The sequence below is a fragment of the Catharus ustulatus genome, chromosome 1 (genome assembly GCF_009819885.2).
Source record: "Catharus ustulatus isolate bCatUst1 chromosome 1, bCatUst1.pri.v2, whole genome shotgun sequence".
NCBI classification, from domain to species: Eukaryota; Metazoa; Chordata; class Aves; order Passeriformes; family Turdidae; genus Catharus; species Catharus ustulatus.
The window spans coordinates 4349214-4366969 of NC_046221.1; the positions used below are offsets into that span (position 1 = coordinate 4349214).

General features: G+C 46.0%; 1 protein-coding gene across 4 annotated transcripts in view; it reads right to left on the reverse strand.

Moving 5' to 3' along the window:
- Positions 1-17756, reverse strand: part of LOC117005550 (mitogen-activated protein kinase kinase kinase 3-like) — a 71243-nt gene that overhangs the window by 26339 nt on the left and 27148 nt on the right. For 3 of the 4 annotated variants that reach the window (XM_033077320.2, XM_033077301.2, XM_033077311.2), the window contains exons 3-5: positions 12094-12203; positions 2846-2889; positions 1785-1884 (exon numbers count right to left, since the gene is read on the reverse strand). In XM_033077320.2, coding sequence (XP_032933211.1) covers positions 1785-1884; positions 2846-2889; positions 12094-12203 — 254 coding nt within the window. The remainder of the gene's footprint in view (positions 1-1784; positions 1885-2845; positions 2890-12093; positions 12204-17756) is intronic. The other variant, XM_033077330.2, reaches the window with a different exon arrangement.

Below are 17756 nucleotides of genomic sequence, written 5' to 3' on the forward strand. Positions count from 1 at the left end.
TGCTCTTATCTCCACCAGCCCCAGCCTGCTGATTCCATGGTCCCACCAGGATGTGATTCATGCCTGCCCCTGCTCCACCCAAGCTGGCATGCTCATCTCACTGATCCTGGCTTCAGGACTCCTCCTCCACCAGGACAGGCACTGCCACTCACTGAGATTTTCCAGGAGTGGCTGACCTCAGTGTAAGTTTGGTCTTTAAGGTGCCAACACACAGGAGATGGCAGCAAAGAATTACTGCACAGCTCCCCTGGAGCACAAAGGCTGAAATATTGAACTGCAGTGAGCCTGTGGTCATGCTCCCCCTGAAACCTGCAGTCATGACACCCAAAACCCTGACTCAGGAGCCAGATGCTGGGGGGTCACCACATGGACACGTAGGCTATGTCCCCAGAGATCCCTCCTGTCTGTTTACAGTGTTTCCACAACAACCCTGAGTTACTGCTTTCTCAGGCATCTCCCCAGAGCTGTGGGTTCTCATGGGGTGGAATTTTCATGTATAGGAAAATAAAGCACTAAAAGTCATCCCCAGCCCTAAGAAATCAGGATACCCAAAGGTCTGCTCATGGCCCTGCTATGTGCTGTGCACATGGCCAGAAAGACAGTCTCTAACATGGGATAAAATGCATTATTTAAGCTTCTGTTTGCTGTTGTTGGAAAGAAATCCTCTTCCAGTGGGAAGAAACCTGGAATGAAATGAGTCATTCCTGGAGAATTCAATGGCAGGCTTTTCCTGGGAGGGCTGTCAAAGAAAATGCCCAAGATTAGAAACCTGACTGCATTCAAAGTCAAAACCCAGCGGACACTTTGGTATCATGAGGTACCTATTGTAAAAGAATAGGAACTTGCTTTGTGGAGCAAATCTTTATTGAAACAGAAGGGAGAAAATAATAAATGGGGGAGGAAGAAAAGAAGAAAGGTCTCTTCAGGACCTCTTTCTCCATTCATACTTTAATCAAAGGCTGCAGGTCATCTGCAATTAATACTCAAGCAAGCCAGCTGCCAGGGCAGATCCAAAAGCATCTAAAAGCCCATCTCTCTTCCATTTTCCTCCTTCCCAAAGCCAAACCCACCCCTAGAGTGGCTTCAGTGGCTCCAGATGCCCCAGAAGAAAACACTGAGCAGAGATGCCAAGGATTTCCCTCTCCTGCTAACAGCTCTAGCAGGACCCTCCTTCCACACAGTGCTGAACTCAGAGAAAGTGGGATAAACACAGAGGCCTGTGTGATGAATGATGGAGGAGAAAGCTCTTCCAGCCTTAAAATGCAAGGATTGCAGAGGGAAGGCTCTTTGGCTGCTTTCATGTGGCCACAGGAGCTGCTGGAGGAATGTTCAGCCATGCACATCTCACTGCAGAGCCAGCCACAAGAATGTGCACATCGTGCTGGGGGTTTGGGGAGACAAAGTCAGTGCTAGATCAAAGAACACTGTGTGAGCAGCACTGTCCCTCCTGCTCTGCACTTCATGCTCCTGCAATTGCCTTCACATCCCTGATTGAGTGAGGGGGATCTTCTGTTCTGGGGAAAAAAGACAATGTTCATGTGTAACAGGCCTTACTCGAAATAATTCTGACAAAGGAAAATCCCAACCTGGAGTCTGAGAACCCATCTGAGCTGTGTCCAGACAACAGCTCTTGTGCACTCAACTAGCTGGGAACCACAAAATAAGGTTATTTTTCTTCAATTCCAAGTAAAACAGAAAATCAGGGCCTTCAGAACAAACCAGTGCTCAATTCTGAAGTTGGCACCAGGCCCCCCAAAGCTGCCCCTCAGCAGTAAGAAGAGTACCTCGTTGTTCACAGAGACCAAGTCCATCGTCTGTCCAAAAGCATCCGTGACCTTCTGCACCACTTCCTTGAATTTGACTGGTCTTGGAAACTGGATAATCCTGTACACACAAACACAACAACAGTCTCAGTTTAGTGCACACATACTGGGAGATTTGGGATTTGACTGACAGTACAGAAGAAAGGACTTGTATTCTATCACAGAACATAAAGGCTGCTCCTTGCTTTTACACTCACTGCTGCTCTGCTGTGCCCAAGAGGGGACCTGACCACCCTGCAAGAATATCTACCAAAAACCTTTGTGCAGCTCCTCTCTCTAATGTGAGGTCAGGTGGGAAAAAAGTCCAGCAGCCCTCCACTGGAGCAAACCCAGATCAGGCAGTGGTCAGTGATTTATCATCTCCATTTTCAGCAAGAGGCTCTGAATGGGGAGGAAGGCTGGAGGTGGGGACGATGCAGTTTGGCATCCTGTGACACTCCTGTACCATCACATGCAGCACCTCTGTAGGTATTTACAGCAGGTACAACCCAACCCTAAAACAACACTACTTAAATTTTCTTTGGCTTTAACATGCACCTTGGACCATCAGCCTGTGTCCTGCCCTGTCACAGTCACCAAGCAGAGGTGATTCCATGAAAATGTCAAGCAGGGAAGGGCGGACAAGCTTTAACTCCCAGCCCTATTTTTATGGGAGCCATGCCCAAAATCTGGTTATCTTAAGTAAGTGTCATAGACTGCTAATCAAAGGACACATTTCTGCAGAGTTCCAGCTCCACTGTGGTTCAGCAGGGCTCAAGAATTAACAAGAGAAAAGGATCCAAGCATGCACCCAATGCCCCTGGTAAAAGAGGCATTTAATGATTTCCAGCCTGGAACCATTTTGCCTGCATGCAGCAAATCCCAGGAGCTTCTTGTGGCCAATGGGATGATGAGGCAGGGCTCTTGCATGTAGAAGTGCAGCTGATTTTAGGGGAATGAATCCTGCTGTGAGCTCAGCCACAGTGTTGGGTGGAAAAGGTGATTTGTCCCTGTATTCACAGGGGATTGGACTAGGTACCTACCTCTTCTCTCCTTCATATTCAAACTTGATCCTGACACTTCGTTGCTGAAAGAAAAAGTAGAGAACGGTGAGGTCCCAAACTGCATCCTGGACTCAAAGATCCAAAGCTGACAGGAGTTCTCAGGGAGACTCTCCTAACTCTGTAAGGCATCTGCTTTATTTAGGCCAAGCTGCCTGGTGGAATCACAGCCTTTGGGGACACTCCATGCTGAGGAATGTGCTTGTCAAAAAATAAGTTCTTCTGTAAACAAGAAGACACTCACCTGTATAAGTGAGTTTTAATAAACTGCATTCACAAGGTGGTAAATAGTCCTGAACTCACTTGGGAGCATGGGACTATTATTAAAGGTCAATATGGTAAATGTCTGATACCTGTCCACCTTCAGTGCTTCCTAGGGTTTTACCCCTGCACTTTTCTGGACGTTTACTAGAACACAGGAATATCTGAGGTGAATAATTAAGAAGTAAAGGCAAGATTCTCTAATGGAAATGGGGACAGCCTGAAATTTTTAAGCCAACAGCACTAGGATGGTTGGAGGGCTGGGTGCTATTTTGTGGGGACCTACAAAACTCAAAGTGTCTCAGGCCCAATACACAATGCACAGCAAATGCCCACCCTGAACTGACCCATTGCTCACCTCGAGAGAAACCACAAAATTTGCCCAAAGAAGAGCCAGTGGACTCACAGGCACACAGCTGTGCAGGGACCAGTAAAAACCACTTCTCCCATCCTCTATTTGTGCATATTTAACAGCAATCAAGATCACAAGGAGCTTTTTCATTCCTTTACCTCCTCAGACCAAATCTGAGCCAAGCATCCCTTAGATCATTCCAGGACTTTCCAGTGGTCTCCAACACAGATCAAAACCCTCTTTACTTTCCAGACCAGGTCTTAACCATCATTTTCCCCCCCACAGTGCCCACCAAACAGCTCAAACAGCTCTCCTGCCATGCAGAGAGAGGTGCTGGCCACATCCCTGCGAGGTGTGACCCAGGGAGGGCTCGGTCCCGCGCTGCCGGCGTCTCACAGGGATAACTCCCAGCTGGGTGGGTGACAGCCCTTCCTGAGCACAGGACTTATCTCTGGGCCTGGGCTGCCAGTGTGTGAAGGCACACTTTCCATCCTCTCAGAGGGAAAGCAGAGCTGCAGTGGAACAGCTTTGTTTCTGACGAGGAAAACGAACTGGACCAGCGCCCTCCGGTTTGTTTTTAAACTGACAGCTCCTCGAGTTCTGCAAACACCCACCAAAATTCAGGAAGTCAAGGCTGGAGGCAATTCTGTTGGAAAGCTTAAGCAGATTCAGGGTAAACATGCTGGATCACACAAAACTCATCCTTGTTATCTCTGATATTTCTGCATTTTCTGGGAAGGACCAGTGCTGGGACAGTCACCAAGTGGGGCACTCCAGCAGTGATACAGGCTGGGCTAAACAGGCACTTACATCACCTCAGGGGCTAAAGCCAGTTCTCCAGACCCACAAAGTTTGGACAGTCTCCAGGTTCATTTCCAGAACCAGGCCCAACTTGTAAAAATACCAGATTACTTCTAAACCAGTCCAAAATTCAAAAGGAGAAGAGATGACCATAGCCAGCCTAGTGCTAAAGGTTCAAATCATCCTGGAGAGGCAGGCAAATACAGGTGGGATTGCCACCTTGATTTATCTGTGCTGGAAAAGACTTTTCTTTTCCATACCAATTTTTATTTGCACATGCCTCTGAGCAGGTCTGGCTGGTTCATCCCTCCTGGATGCTGGCAATAAATTGGCAAGTGTGGGTTCACTGACTCTAACACCACAAAACCCTTCTCTAAAGAAAAAGAGGAGGGAAAAATAAAAACAGGGCAAGGAACTTTCGAGGTTTCTCCTAACAAAAGAGCAGGACGTGGAAGGGGAAGAGCTCACACAGCTCTGGCCTCACTGCAGGAAACCTTTCAAAACACAGGTTTCACTTTCAGCACAGCTCAAACACTGCACTGAGCTGGGATGCAGCACACGCTGCCTGGTTGTGCTGAGCAGCACAGATTTCACAGACAAACAAGTTTTGAAAAACAGCTTATGGCTGGAAAATGTCAGAACACTTGTCTAAAGCTCCAGAGAGGAGAAAATGAAAAAAAATGAGGCACGACCCTGCTGCATCCTTTTCTTCTACATCAACAACAAGGCTGATGTGCCATGGCCCGGTGCCAGCAGCAGGACGCCAGCTGCCCCACACTGCTCTGCTTCTGAGCACAGCTAAAACACATTGGCTGCAACAGGGAAATGAAAACCCACTTCATTGCTTAATTAGATAACATTTTTCTTCAATATAAAGCACAGTAACCTCTTGCCTCCCTCAAAGAAACCAAGACCTTTAGCTCACAAACATTTGGAGGAGGGATAAATTCATATTTATCAGTCTGAGAAGCTGATTAGAGTTTAATTTTTCAGGCTTCCCTTGGCTTGCTCATGTTTTTGACCCACAGCTCAAGCTGAATTCATCACTGCTATCAGCAACAAAAACTTTTTTTTTTAATTTATAAGAGGAAAAAAAAAAAAAGAGTGGGCAGTGCCCAAAGTACTAGGAAATCTCAGGGGATGCAAAGCACTTCCTAAATGCTGGAGCAGGCTGTGATTTTTTACACCCATGGAAGTCTGGTTTGCAGCAACTGGTTTAAGATTACACAGGGAGCCTGGGGCACTGCCAAGTGCTGGAGCAGAACTTCATGTGAGTCTGCACCCAGCGTGTCAAATGAACAATCAAGGGGATGCAGGACCAGCACCTTCTCCACCAGGAAATCACACAGCATGCAAATGTTGAGGTGGAAGAGATGTGAGTGGTGGAGGCTGCTGGGTTCCACTCACTTTTGCAATTTTGTGAGGAATGTGACTCCCCCTTGCACAATCCAGGTTCCTGCCCCTGCTGTCAGGTGTCACATGAGGTCAAGGACAGCCCTGATCTCCTTCAATCGAGAGGTCCTTAGTGGGTGTAGGAGAACAAACTGAGCCATCCAAAGGCTTGTGTTAAATACAGCGCAGGGTAAGGACAGTCACAGCTACCAGGAGCACTGTGAGAGCTCAGAAAGGCAACGGAGCAAGCAAGGGAAACCAAGGCACAAAGGCAGGAGGGGTTTTGGCTAAGGATATGAAGAACAAAAGCCCACCTGGGGAGTAGAAGGCTCCATGGAAATCTTATTGCAACATTTCAATATATAAAAGGGGCTTTATAAGATGGAGAGAGACTTTTTACCAGGTCCTGTAGTGACTGGATGAAGGCAGCAGTTTTCAACAGCAAGAGGCTAGACTGAGGTTGGATATAAGGAAGAAATTTTCTACCAGTGGGCTGATGAGGCACTGGAGCAGGTTGCCCAGAAAAGCTGTGCACGCCCCACCCCTGCAAGCGCTCAAGGCTGGGCTGGATTGAGCAACCTGGTCTAGTGACAGATGTCCCTACCCAGAGCAGACAGCCTGGCCTTTCAAACCCAGCCCAAGCCGCTCAGTGATTCACTCTGTGCAGCAGCAGAGGGGCAGAGGAGCAGAGGATGGAGGTGTTTGTGTCCCGGGCTGTGTGCACTGAGCAGTTCTGCTCTCCGTGCGCGTTTCCACGCGGGGCACAGAGGAGCCCAGGGCCCGGCTGGCGCCTGCAGGGACACAAACAACACCAGCGACAGCCCTGACAGGAAATACCACAGCCATTCCCCTCGCTTCTGCGAGAATTTCTTCTCCAAAATACCCGTACCGGCATTTCCTGCAAACAAACGGCATTTTACTCCTTCTTGCCATGTTTCTCCGAGAGGAAAAAGCAAAGCCACCGCTGTGGCCACAAACCCATCACCATCTTTCCAGGCTTTCCTTGAGGTATTTTTGGCTCTTTTCCTCAAAACTTCAGATTTCACAGAGAAAAAAAGACCACAACTGCCAAGCTTCAGAGGGAATTCAGATGGGAATTTGGGGAAAAAAGGGGCAACTGCTTTTGCCTCTTGGCTGGGGACCACGTACCCCAGCAGGCTTGGCCAAGCTCGGCCCTCAGAGCTGGAGCAACAGCCTTGTGTGCTGGTTTAGATTAAGGAAAACGTTGGAAAAAAAACGGAAAAAGTGTTTCCAAACGAGGTGAATCATGATCTTGTACAGAGATCCCTGAAGAGCTCACTGCTGTTTGTAATAAAAGCGCACATGGAGAGCAGGAAAACAAGCAGCTCTGAAATGGAAGCAGCTCTGGAGGAGCAGAAGATGCTGAGAACCCCTCTCTCACTGCTGAACAGTCAGGGGGTTGCTCAAATTGGGGTACAGGTCCAGGCTGAGCCTGTGCAGAAGGTTGTCTAATAGAGGTAGGCAGGGAGCCAGCCCTGCACCTCCATGCCTGTCTGTGTCACTGAAACAACTAAACTGCCACTCTGGAAAATCCCAGACTACACAAATTCAAAGATTTGCCCCATCATGTCCTCTCCTCCTCCTAAACTCAGCCATCAGAAACAATGCTCTGCCCAGACCCCACTTGTGTGGCTTGCTTTAGAATGCTCCTGTCAAATCTAACCAGGGGACAGCTTTGCCCATACTGAGACATCACAAGGATGGGGCCTTCAGAGCATTTCTTCCACCCAAATCCACAGCTGCCTCCAAACCAACTGGGACAAAGCCTCTGACTTCAGCATTAACCCTTCTGTGGTCAAGAAAGGCAGGAAAACTCATCACAAGGGGCCTCCTACTCCCTTTGGTGCTGCTCATTCCAGCCTTGCTCACCTCCACCCACAAGACCCCAAGCACTTATTTTGCCTCAGTTTCCCCCCTGGTTAATACAGGGACAATGAAATACACCCAATTTTTGCATGCCACAGGGTAATCAGAGGGATTGTTTTCACTTCTCTCATTTTCTACTGCCTGGATTAGGAAACAATGAGAAAACCCCACGGAGCCTTGCATGCATTAGCGCTCCAGTTACTCCCTTTGCACAAAACCACAGGGCAGTGGGATTCCTCCTCAACTCCTGGCTGAGAGCACCACAGGGCCAGGCTGAGGGGACTCCTACACTTCCCCAAGGTGCAGGTTGTTTGCATCAGCCCTGTGCTCTGAGCAGTGGGACGTTCCCTGCACGCCAGACAGCTGGAGCACAGCCCCAGACCGCAGCAGGAGATGACTAATGCACGTCACTGGGAATTATCCGCACAGAACCCCCACGCACGCCGGGTTATTCAGCAATCACATAGAAAGGAGCTGGTCTGCCATTGCCCCCTTCTCGTTTCAGGAGCAGAAGGTACAATTTACCCCTGGATCTTTGCAGATTTTTTTTCCCCCACTCTGAAAGCAAGTCCAGCACCTGAGCAGCTCAGAGGACAGTGGGAAGATGTGTAGAAGGTTCACTGTTGCCTGTTCTATTTCAGACTGCAGCAGGAATCACAGGCTTCAAAATATTTATCTAAAACCACCCACCCTGCAGAGAATTGCTTTTTCCCAGCTGGATTTCTCACTGGTATCACCCTCTTCGCACCCAAGTCAGCTCCACACTCAGACATGGGAAAGCCTCTTAAATCCTTGGGACCTCACTGCCCTGGTCATCTCCAACCAAGGCTTTTCCAGTCAGGGATGCTCCCCTCCCATGGCCCCTTATTTCTGCTCCCCAGGTGGGGAAAGCCCTGCAGATCCCCTGACAGAGACTCCCACCTTCCCCCATCCACATCACATCCCCAAAATGTAAAACACAGGTGATAAAGCCAAACTCCCTCTTCAGGCTGCTCAAAGACCCACAGAGAGCCCTCCAAAATGAGCTGTATTTTACTGGAGCTATGAGCAAGCCTTATCTTGCATCCAGCTTGCCAAAGAGAAAAGTCCAGAGCTAATTCACTACAAGGACAACTTTTGGGACAGTCTGACATTTGATGTACACAGGGAAACATTTCCTGCAAATATTTAATTGCTGTGGGAGAACTTGGCACGGTGATTAAGGTGGCAGAGGAGCTGCTGGCTGTCACTGGCTGTGACAGGGACCCACTGACAAGCTGCTTCATACTGCCAGTTGCCAAGTGCTGTTTATAGAAATGAATGGATGTGCACACAAATAGACACAAAATAAATGCTAATTTAATTGCTCTTTTCTCCCTCCATCCTTTTGTTCAGGATTTCCTAATTATTCAGGGTTTCCCTTCTTACTCCACTCATCTTTTTCCTTAATGAGCACAAGGCAGATCTTCATTCTTCTGTTTTCTTCTCCCACTCCGCAGAGACATTTCTAGAAACAAACTCCCTTGTTCAGTCCAAGAGATGGCCTGAAAGGACTCCTTCCAGCCATGCCAGAGGCTGCACAAGGAATAACAGAGTGATTAAAGGAGTAACAGAGGAATTCCAGTGCAGAAGCTGCACTAGGAAAAATGTCAGAACCATCCCTCTGTTCCAAAGTGCAACTCTGCTTTAACCCACATGAGGAAGGAAAAGGGTGATGTGTGTCCCTGTAATTCCCAATGTAGGACAATGTAGTGGCTGCCACACCTGACCAGGACTCAGGAGATTCCAGCTCAGCCATCACATCTGCTGCCAGCTGCCTGGGCAAGTCAAGGGAGGAAAACCATCCATGTTGTTCTAATTTCCAGCATGTTCTGCACATCCAGAAATGCAGCCTTTGCCCTAAACTCATTTTTGAGGGAAGAACACCAAGAAAAGGAAGATTTTCATGGAATATGCCAAAAGGGATGTTAACTTCTTAAGATGAACTGAAGCAAAACTATTGATATTTTGGGAAATAAATATTTTGGAGCATGCACCACCACTGGTTGTTTTCTTGTGTGGCCCAGGCCTACCAGGAATACAATCTGGCAGGATTTATATTTTAACTTGTGTCAAGACAGCACTAAGGAAGCCCTCCAGGAGACAGGAATGAGATAGCACTTGGGTTGTGTTTCTCTGTGTACCAAAAAACTGCTGCAAGCCACAGAGAACTGGCTAGTTAGCCAACACATTCTTCTTGTGAACTCTGTCCTTCAGTGGAAATTTGGAACCCTGTCTAAAGGATTCCCATGTCTCAGAAAAAACATTTTTCCACAAAAAAGAAATATTATTTTATTAATCTACTAACTGAACTCCCAAACTCAAGTAAGTTCAATGTGAGCGTGTTGCTGCAGGGTTTCATGAGAAGCACCAACAATGAGACGACCAAGAGGACATTTTATCACCAAAATATCCCTGTGCCTCATTCCTCCTCCAAGAGGGAAATGCAGGGCATCCTTCAGCCCAACCAGCCAGCCTAATCACAGGAAAAAATTAAGAATAAAAAGGGAAAACCAGGTACCAAATGAACAACAAATCACAGGCACGGTAACAGCATTTCCAAAGCATCTCTCCCCCACATCAATTTCTGTCCTACAAAACAACCCTAAAAGTGACCCAAACAAGCTGATCAAACTGAGCTACAAACATGAACCAATCCCCACTAATTCCACCTCCTTTGGCCACTCCCCACCTCCCAAACTCATCTCCTGCAGTGCAGATATGTTCCAGCCAGTCCAATTCAGTGAGGCAACAATTCAACATTCAACATCCTCCAACGCTGTTCATCTCCTGGGGCCTGCTGATCTGAACCCCCAGCTCTGGATGTGTGAGCAGAGAGGGATCCTGAGCATCCACATCTCCATCAGAGAGCTCTGAGCATGCAGTTACAGCTGCTCCACTCACAGATAAAAACAAAAATCATAAAGGAGGAAGTGCTTTTCCAAGCATCAGTGCTCTAATAAGCAAAGTTTGCTGCTTTAATAAAATCAAACAACTCAAGCCAACTGTTCTAAAGCTGATATCAGAGCACAGCATACCTCCACTGGTGATTTATAAATGAAGATGCAGAGTGGACTGGCTGTGGGTGTGAACTGGATTGCAAAATGCCAACTTTATGCAGATAAGAATGCAACCAATAAAAATTACCATTTTTCTTATGTTCAGCTAATTACCTGGTTAACTGTGCATGTGCTGCAGTAACAACTCAGGTCTCAAAAACAACAGCAGGGATCTTCCCCCACTGCACAAAAATGTTTTAAGAGGAGCCTGAAAAGCTTTGCTACCCTGAAAGCAGCTCAAGCAGGCTCCACACAGTCCCCACCCATCACCGTGCACAAGATGCTGTCCCTGCAGCCATCCAAAGCTCTGCTGGGTTTTCTGCTCTGCTTGCAGCTGCAGGGAGCCAGCCCTGAGTTCCTCTGGTCAGTTCTGTAAACATCTTGGACTTATTTCAGCCTGAGCTGAACACAAACCCAGTGATTCAACTTGGACAGCTGCTACCAGGACGCGCTTTGAACCGAGACGTGCGCACGTGTTTTTGTCTGCATGAGGCTGGGAAGCCCAGAGGGATTTGGGAAAGGATTTTTCCTCTCTGCACCCAGACTTCTTTGTTTGTAGCACAAGTGCCATTAAAGAGTGCATGACGACAGCAAATGACAATTTGTTTTCTTCCTTGCTAGGCACCCAGAACTCGCAGAGTTGACTGCAAGCTCATTCTAAACCGTAGCACTAGAGGTGGAATTCCAAGTGGATTTGCTGCCATGCTTCCAGCAGCTTTTCTAATCTTTTTCTCTTGTTATTTTGACAACTGAATTCCTTCTTCACAACTTGCATGTTCATGTACTTGTTCCACACACAAACATGTGATTAAATCCACTTCAGCTATTGTATCGATGTCAGCAAATAATTTCTGCCATTGCTCAAGGGACAATTTTTTTTGCTCACCAAAACAACTCTGAATGTGCAACAGGGCCAAAACTTCTGGGTTTAGGAGCATAAAGATAAACAGCAGAAATTCCTAATTAAACACTTTATATAAGAATGACATTATTCCTCCCCAAAGAGCCTGGGTGTCTACAGCTCAGAATTGGCAGTCTGTCTTTCAAATGTCTGAAGTAAAATATGAAGATAATAAATATTGGATTTCATTAACGCTGTCAATAGAAAACAATTGACTTATCCAAGTCCTAGAGCTGCACAGCCTGAAACAAGTTCTGCTACTTTCAGAGCTAAACAATTAGAAGTGCCTTGAGGTGGGAATCGAGACCCAGTTCCAGGCTCAGTTGTATATTTGTGAATAATTTGGGGCATTACTCTTCTCTGCTCCTCTGCGATACAGGGACACCTCTAACTCCCTTTCAGCTCTTCAGAAAGAGGTCATAAACCTCATAACTTGGTAAAATTATGCTATTTCTGATGTGCTGAGCACTTGTTAACTTCAGTTCTAACATTTAAACTCTGCTCTGTCAGCATGGGAAGCACCACACACCCTTCCATGGTCTGCTGGAGTTTGCCATACCTGTTTGTTGGAGTGGACACTGGTTTTATTCCTGTTGTTGTCCAGCAGACCCCCACACTTGCCCAATGCTGCCAAATCCTTCATAATCGAGTTCAGAGCTTCTTCTTCATCTGCAAGAAAAGAAGAGACAACTGAGATGTGCAGAGTGAAAATACAGCACTGCAAATATAAACCTCCAACACAAATGGATCAAAATACACAATGTCAAGCCTTCCTATTGAGAGGATTCCAAGACCACATCAGTCTCTCCTCAAAATACAAATTCCTTCATCACAGATGAGACACAATGAGATGTCATTGTCCCCACCTGAAAGGGTCTGCAAGAAAGCTGGAGAAGAGCTCTCCAAAAGGGCATGGAGTAACAGGATTTCTGATTTCTGCACTAACAGAACTTGGAGGGACCCATCAGATCTGAAACCAATCTCCTTTTCAACACACTGGCATCTGTGCTTGTGGCCTGTTAAAGCAGCCATGAAGTGTTAAATACAAAATACTAACCACAAGAACCAAGAACCCTGTCAAGACCCAGGGCAGGGCACACACTTTAGGGGTGTGTGAGAACCCACTGCACACTCCAGGCTCCTGACAGTCAAGGCAAATGTCAGGCACATGCAGTTATTACTGTAAAAAAATACAAATATAGCCACAAATCTTGTATAAAAATTAATGTCTCCAGGGACAGAACCACCCCTACGCCAGGCCAGCCTGCAGATTTAACTCAAAGTCCACAAATATGTGAAAAATGACAAAAACCATATGAAATCAGACAGGACTGGACCCAAATACTGAGGATGTTTCCCCAGGGAGGTTTATGTCCTGGATCTTTGTGCTCAGATATAACAGCATCTCTTTTTCTGCTCCTCCTGCTGGGTTCTATGAGCATTGAAGCTAAGAAAAAAGCCAGATATGTGAGAAAAAGACTTCTCATGTATGCTCTGGTCCCATAGTATAATAAAGAAATAAGGGGGAAAAATGGGAGAAAATGTTTAAAATCCAGGTCTCACATTTGTGAGCTCAGAAATGAACACCAATGCCTACATCAAACTCCTAGGAAAAAGCCTACACCTTCCTGCAGGCAATGTATAATACACATTTAATATATAAACATATTTGTACATCAATACAAAAAACATAATTGATAAAATAATAAAGTTCAACTTAAAATACATTAAAATGTAATCCCTTTTGCTTTCCAAATGCCCCTATTTATTAAAAGCACAGATATTTTTTTTCCAGAGGGGTGGCAGGGAGCACAGCCTGAAATGCTACAGGAAAGAACTCAAGAATAAGATAATTTTTAGTTCAAGTTCAAGGAAAAAAAAAAACAACAACAACAACAAAAAAACGCATCAAGAACATCCCCAAAGTCTAGATTTGGGGTGTTTTTCTTTTGTTGGTTTGTTTTGGTTTTTTTTTAAAAAGGACCTCTGGGACAAGCAGTTTTCCACACAGATTTTGCAGTAGGAAAATACCCAACATAAAAAAAGGGAAAAAAGCCTTTTTTTTTGTAGAGGGGGAAGGGAACAGGGGGAGGGATGAGCTAAAACCAACCCACAAAAACAAAACCCCCTTACGCTGCCCTCCAGGAATTTTCCACCAAAGCTTTAATCTCTACAGTGCCCCTCACCTCTTTTTTTTTTTTTTTTTTTTTCCAGCACAAGTTTCCTGAGCTGCCTGACACAAAACACAATCTGTAATGTCATGTGCCAGCAGGCAGGGACAGAGCCTGGTTTGGTAGCAAAACCACCCAATTCCCCATCCCTCTGCCACCTCCAAAAGGAATTTCTGCTCATCCCACCAGAGTCCTGTTTTACACAGCATTGTCTTTCTCCTCTGTACACATCTATCTTGCCAAAGTTTTTTGTAACAGTTCACCAAACACAGGTTGAAAAATTCCTGGGCACTGCAAACCCAGTAATAATTCACATCTCTTAGGAAGACAGGCTAAAAATCTCCACCTGAAATGATTTTTTGCATCTCTCCAGACACAGCAAAGCAAGAACCCACTCATTTCCAGTAACTGCTCAAATTCAGCTGGTTTCCAGAAAGACCCAGCCATCAGCTTAATAGGCCTGGAATAAATGGTGTAAAACTGGGCTCTGGCGGTCCTGAATCAGGTACCAAAGTTAAAAAAAAGGAAAGAAGTTATTTCTTGTATTTGTCTGTTATAGCAGCATTTTCCTTCCTTCATCTAGTAAAAAAACAACACAAAAGAGCATTCTGAAAAGGATCTGAGGATTTTTAGTTAAAAAATGAGCACTGATTGTCAAAAATAATATAATCCACATCCATGACATCATTGCTACAAAATAAGATAACTTCTTCCTATACAAGCATAAAAGAAGAAACTTCTTCATACACAAGCACACTCCTGCTGCTGGAGGGTGAAAGATGACTTAAGCACAAGCAGAAATACACTATTCCCTTAAACTAATGTCCTTCTACATGGTTAAGTGTTTCTCAGCTGCTTTTAACAGTGTCTTTACTCCCAAAAAACTGAGATTTCAGGGAGGCAATGACCAAAACCTCAACTGTTCAAAACAAAGCCCCCCACACCAGGCTCTGAATCAACTTCTGAGCAGCAGCACAATTTGCATCATCGATTGCAAAACCGACATTTCCCAGTCCTGTCCAGGACAGCTCTGCACAGGCACTGATGCTTCCCAGACTGAACCTCTTGCCCATCCTAATTACAGCTCCTGGGGTCTCCAAGCTGACTCCCAAGAAGGGTGGAGGACTTTGTTCCATGAAAATACGCAGCCAGCTCAGTCAAAATTCAAACAAGCACTGGAGCTAACTGGATAATTAAATCCAAATGCCACTCCCAAGCCTTTCCAGCAAAAGGGGCGTCACAGGCTGCTCCTGCTCTGTTTGGCTTGGTTTGAGTCAGGAGAGGGTGAAGGATGGATGGTTCTCCCAAGGATAAAATGCCAATAGTCAGGAATCCCATGCCCAAGGGACAGGAAAAATCCTGTTGTCCTGATCCAGCCCTGGCAGGACCCAAATGTTCCTCAGCCTTCAGAAGGCAGCATTGAGGCTGCACAGCAAACACCTCCCCAGGCTCTGCCATGGCTCCAGAACAAGACAGCTGCGAGTTGCACAACACCCAATGAAGCATCCTTGGAGCAGAGATGGATTTGGGAAACTCCTGGAAATCTTTGTGCAATGTGAGCAGGTTCCTGCTCCCCAGCAACCTCCTGGCCCAGCTCCACTCTGGCATCGTTTTGCACAAATTCACTTTAGGTGCTGAGAGCTGACAGGATGAATTGTACAACAAATCCCACTTGATCTCCAACACTACATGTAAACAGGATTATTTCTACCATGGAAGATCAGGACAGAGAAAAGCTGATTATAGAGACAGCAAGAATGAAACATAAAAATAAATTGTGTTTAGTACTGTTCCTCTGTCCCCAATGTCTCTTCTGCCATCCTCAGCTTTCAGCTATTTCCCTTAGTAGGAAACTAATTTATTTCTTCTCTGCTTTCCACCAACACACTTAATTTTGTGTTTTTAAAATCAGCTTCCTGTGACAAAGCTTGTTTGATCACACTGCCAGCCCTTCCAACCAAGGATCACTCCCAACCAAAAATAAGAGATGTTTCAAAAGATATTAATTTCCCAGAGGTTTGGGGGTGGAGGGAAGTATCCATAGCCATACCGAAGAGGAACACACAGGAGCAGAAAGCCAAGAGCACTCCCAGGAAGCAATAACCAGAGGAGCTCCAGTAGACAGGGTTTATATTTTTACTCATCCATTTTGGCAGGATCCTGTATCAAAACCAGAATGCCTCCTCCTCTCACCGGGTTTTCAGCTCTGCTGGATGTTAAGACTTGCAAGTCCCAGGCACTGCCAGTATGGATCTGAGGCATTTGGCTACTTGGCAAAACCAAGCAGGGAGTAAAACCAAAAAGGCAGCAGATGACATTTCCCTGCCCTTCAGAGACATTTCCAGTGCTGCTATGTGGCCTTGGCTCCAGCCTGGGTGAGGGAGAGAGGAACCTCAACTTTCAGTCTTAGTACAGCAAGATCACTGCTCAAAGAGAGAGAAAAAAAAACTTTAAAAGGGAGAAATAGAAAGCCTGAAGGTCAACACAGACCACCCAAAACAATTCAAGAGTCAGGAGAGAAAGCAAATGAAGAAGGGACAAAGGAATAATTTAGCTGTGTGATGGTCTAGACATTGCTGTTATTGTTGGCTTCACTAATAGGTCATTGCTAAGAGGCAGTTTATGGTAGTTCCATGAAGCTAATTCCATCAACACTGAAAAAAAAAAATAAAATAAAAACCAGCAGCTGGATGAAGCCCACAGGAAAGCTTGTAGAAGTAAAGCAGAATCCTGCAGAACATTGTGAGTTCTGATCTGTGATTCTCTCACACACACCAGGCAGAACCAGGGCTGGGAAGAGTGGAGGGAAAAGTCCTGGGTGTTGCAGGAGAGAAGAATATTGCCCTGTGAGTCATTCCTGACAGGGCTGGACAGGCAGCCCAGAGCCCTGCAGGCACTTGGATCCAGAGAAAAACCACAGATGTGACCACTCGTGGTCACTGAAGATCCCACTGTGCTTTTCACAGCCCTGCTGCTGATGGAGCACTTGCCTGTGTAAACTCCAGCAGCACCCTCCAGTGCCAGCATCCACCTCTCCAGAAGGTGCTGCAGCCACTGGGGATGTCCCCAGGCAGAGGGAAGAGCTGTGTGAAAGTTGAGAGAAGGATGGGAAGAGGATGGGGAGCTGCACAGAAACATTGCCACCTTCAATAAAAGCCTTTTCAATGGGCAAGACCCCAAATATATAGCAATAAAAACACTGAAATGTAATAAAACACAGTGAAAACAAATATAGAGCCACATGATGACTCCAACAATGCTGAATTTGGTCTGAAGAGACATCTCAAGAGACATTTTTATTTTTTGAGAACACACAACTTTCTGGATAGACTGATAAACAACACTTATCACTTTAGCAAAGGGAACCTGAACTCAAAGACAAGACTCACTCTCCTGGCAGTTCCTGCAAAGGGCAGCCCCTGTCCTGGTGGAATTTCAGCTACTTTGTCAGAAGGAAAGGGAGATAGGTGGGTTTTTATGTCTCATTGGATGGACAGAAATCTGAGACAGAAGCTTTGCTCAAGACCACACGAGTCTGCAGCCAGAGCTAAGCACATTAAAGGAGCTTAAACCCAGAGAGGACTTAACTTGATCTGGCCCTCCTGGCTGTATACAAAGTGCACAGCAATTCATTTAGCAGCTTCCACATCCCAGCTTTGACCTGGAATCACACAAAACAGCCTCTTCAGAAAGCCTCAGCTGGAAGAGTTCGTGCACTTATTCCAGTAACCCCTTTTTACAACAAATTCCAGTTTGAGAACACAGCTTTGCTTTGAATTCTGTTCATCAGATCTTGGTACCCCTGTATCTTGGAGACTCCTCTTAACAGACACTCCCCATTTTCTCCAGACTGTGATTTCAACTCCTTTTAACCCTTCTTCATTTAAGCAAATGGAAACACACAGCTTGTGCCACTAGAGTGATACTTCATTGATTTCTGCAGCAATCCCAGTGGGTTTTGGTTTTGTGTTGTTTTTTTATCATGAGGAAAGATCAAAGCAGCACATAATGTTCAGTGGCCAAAGCACCTTTTCATGTCTGTTTGCTGTGG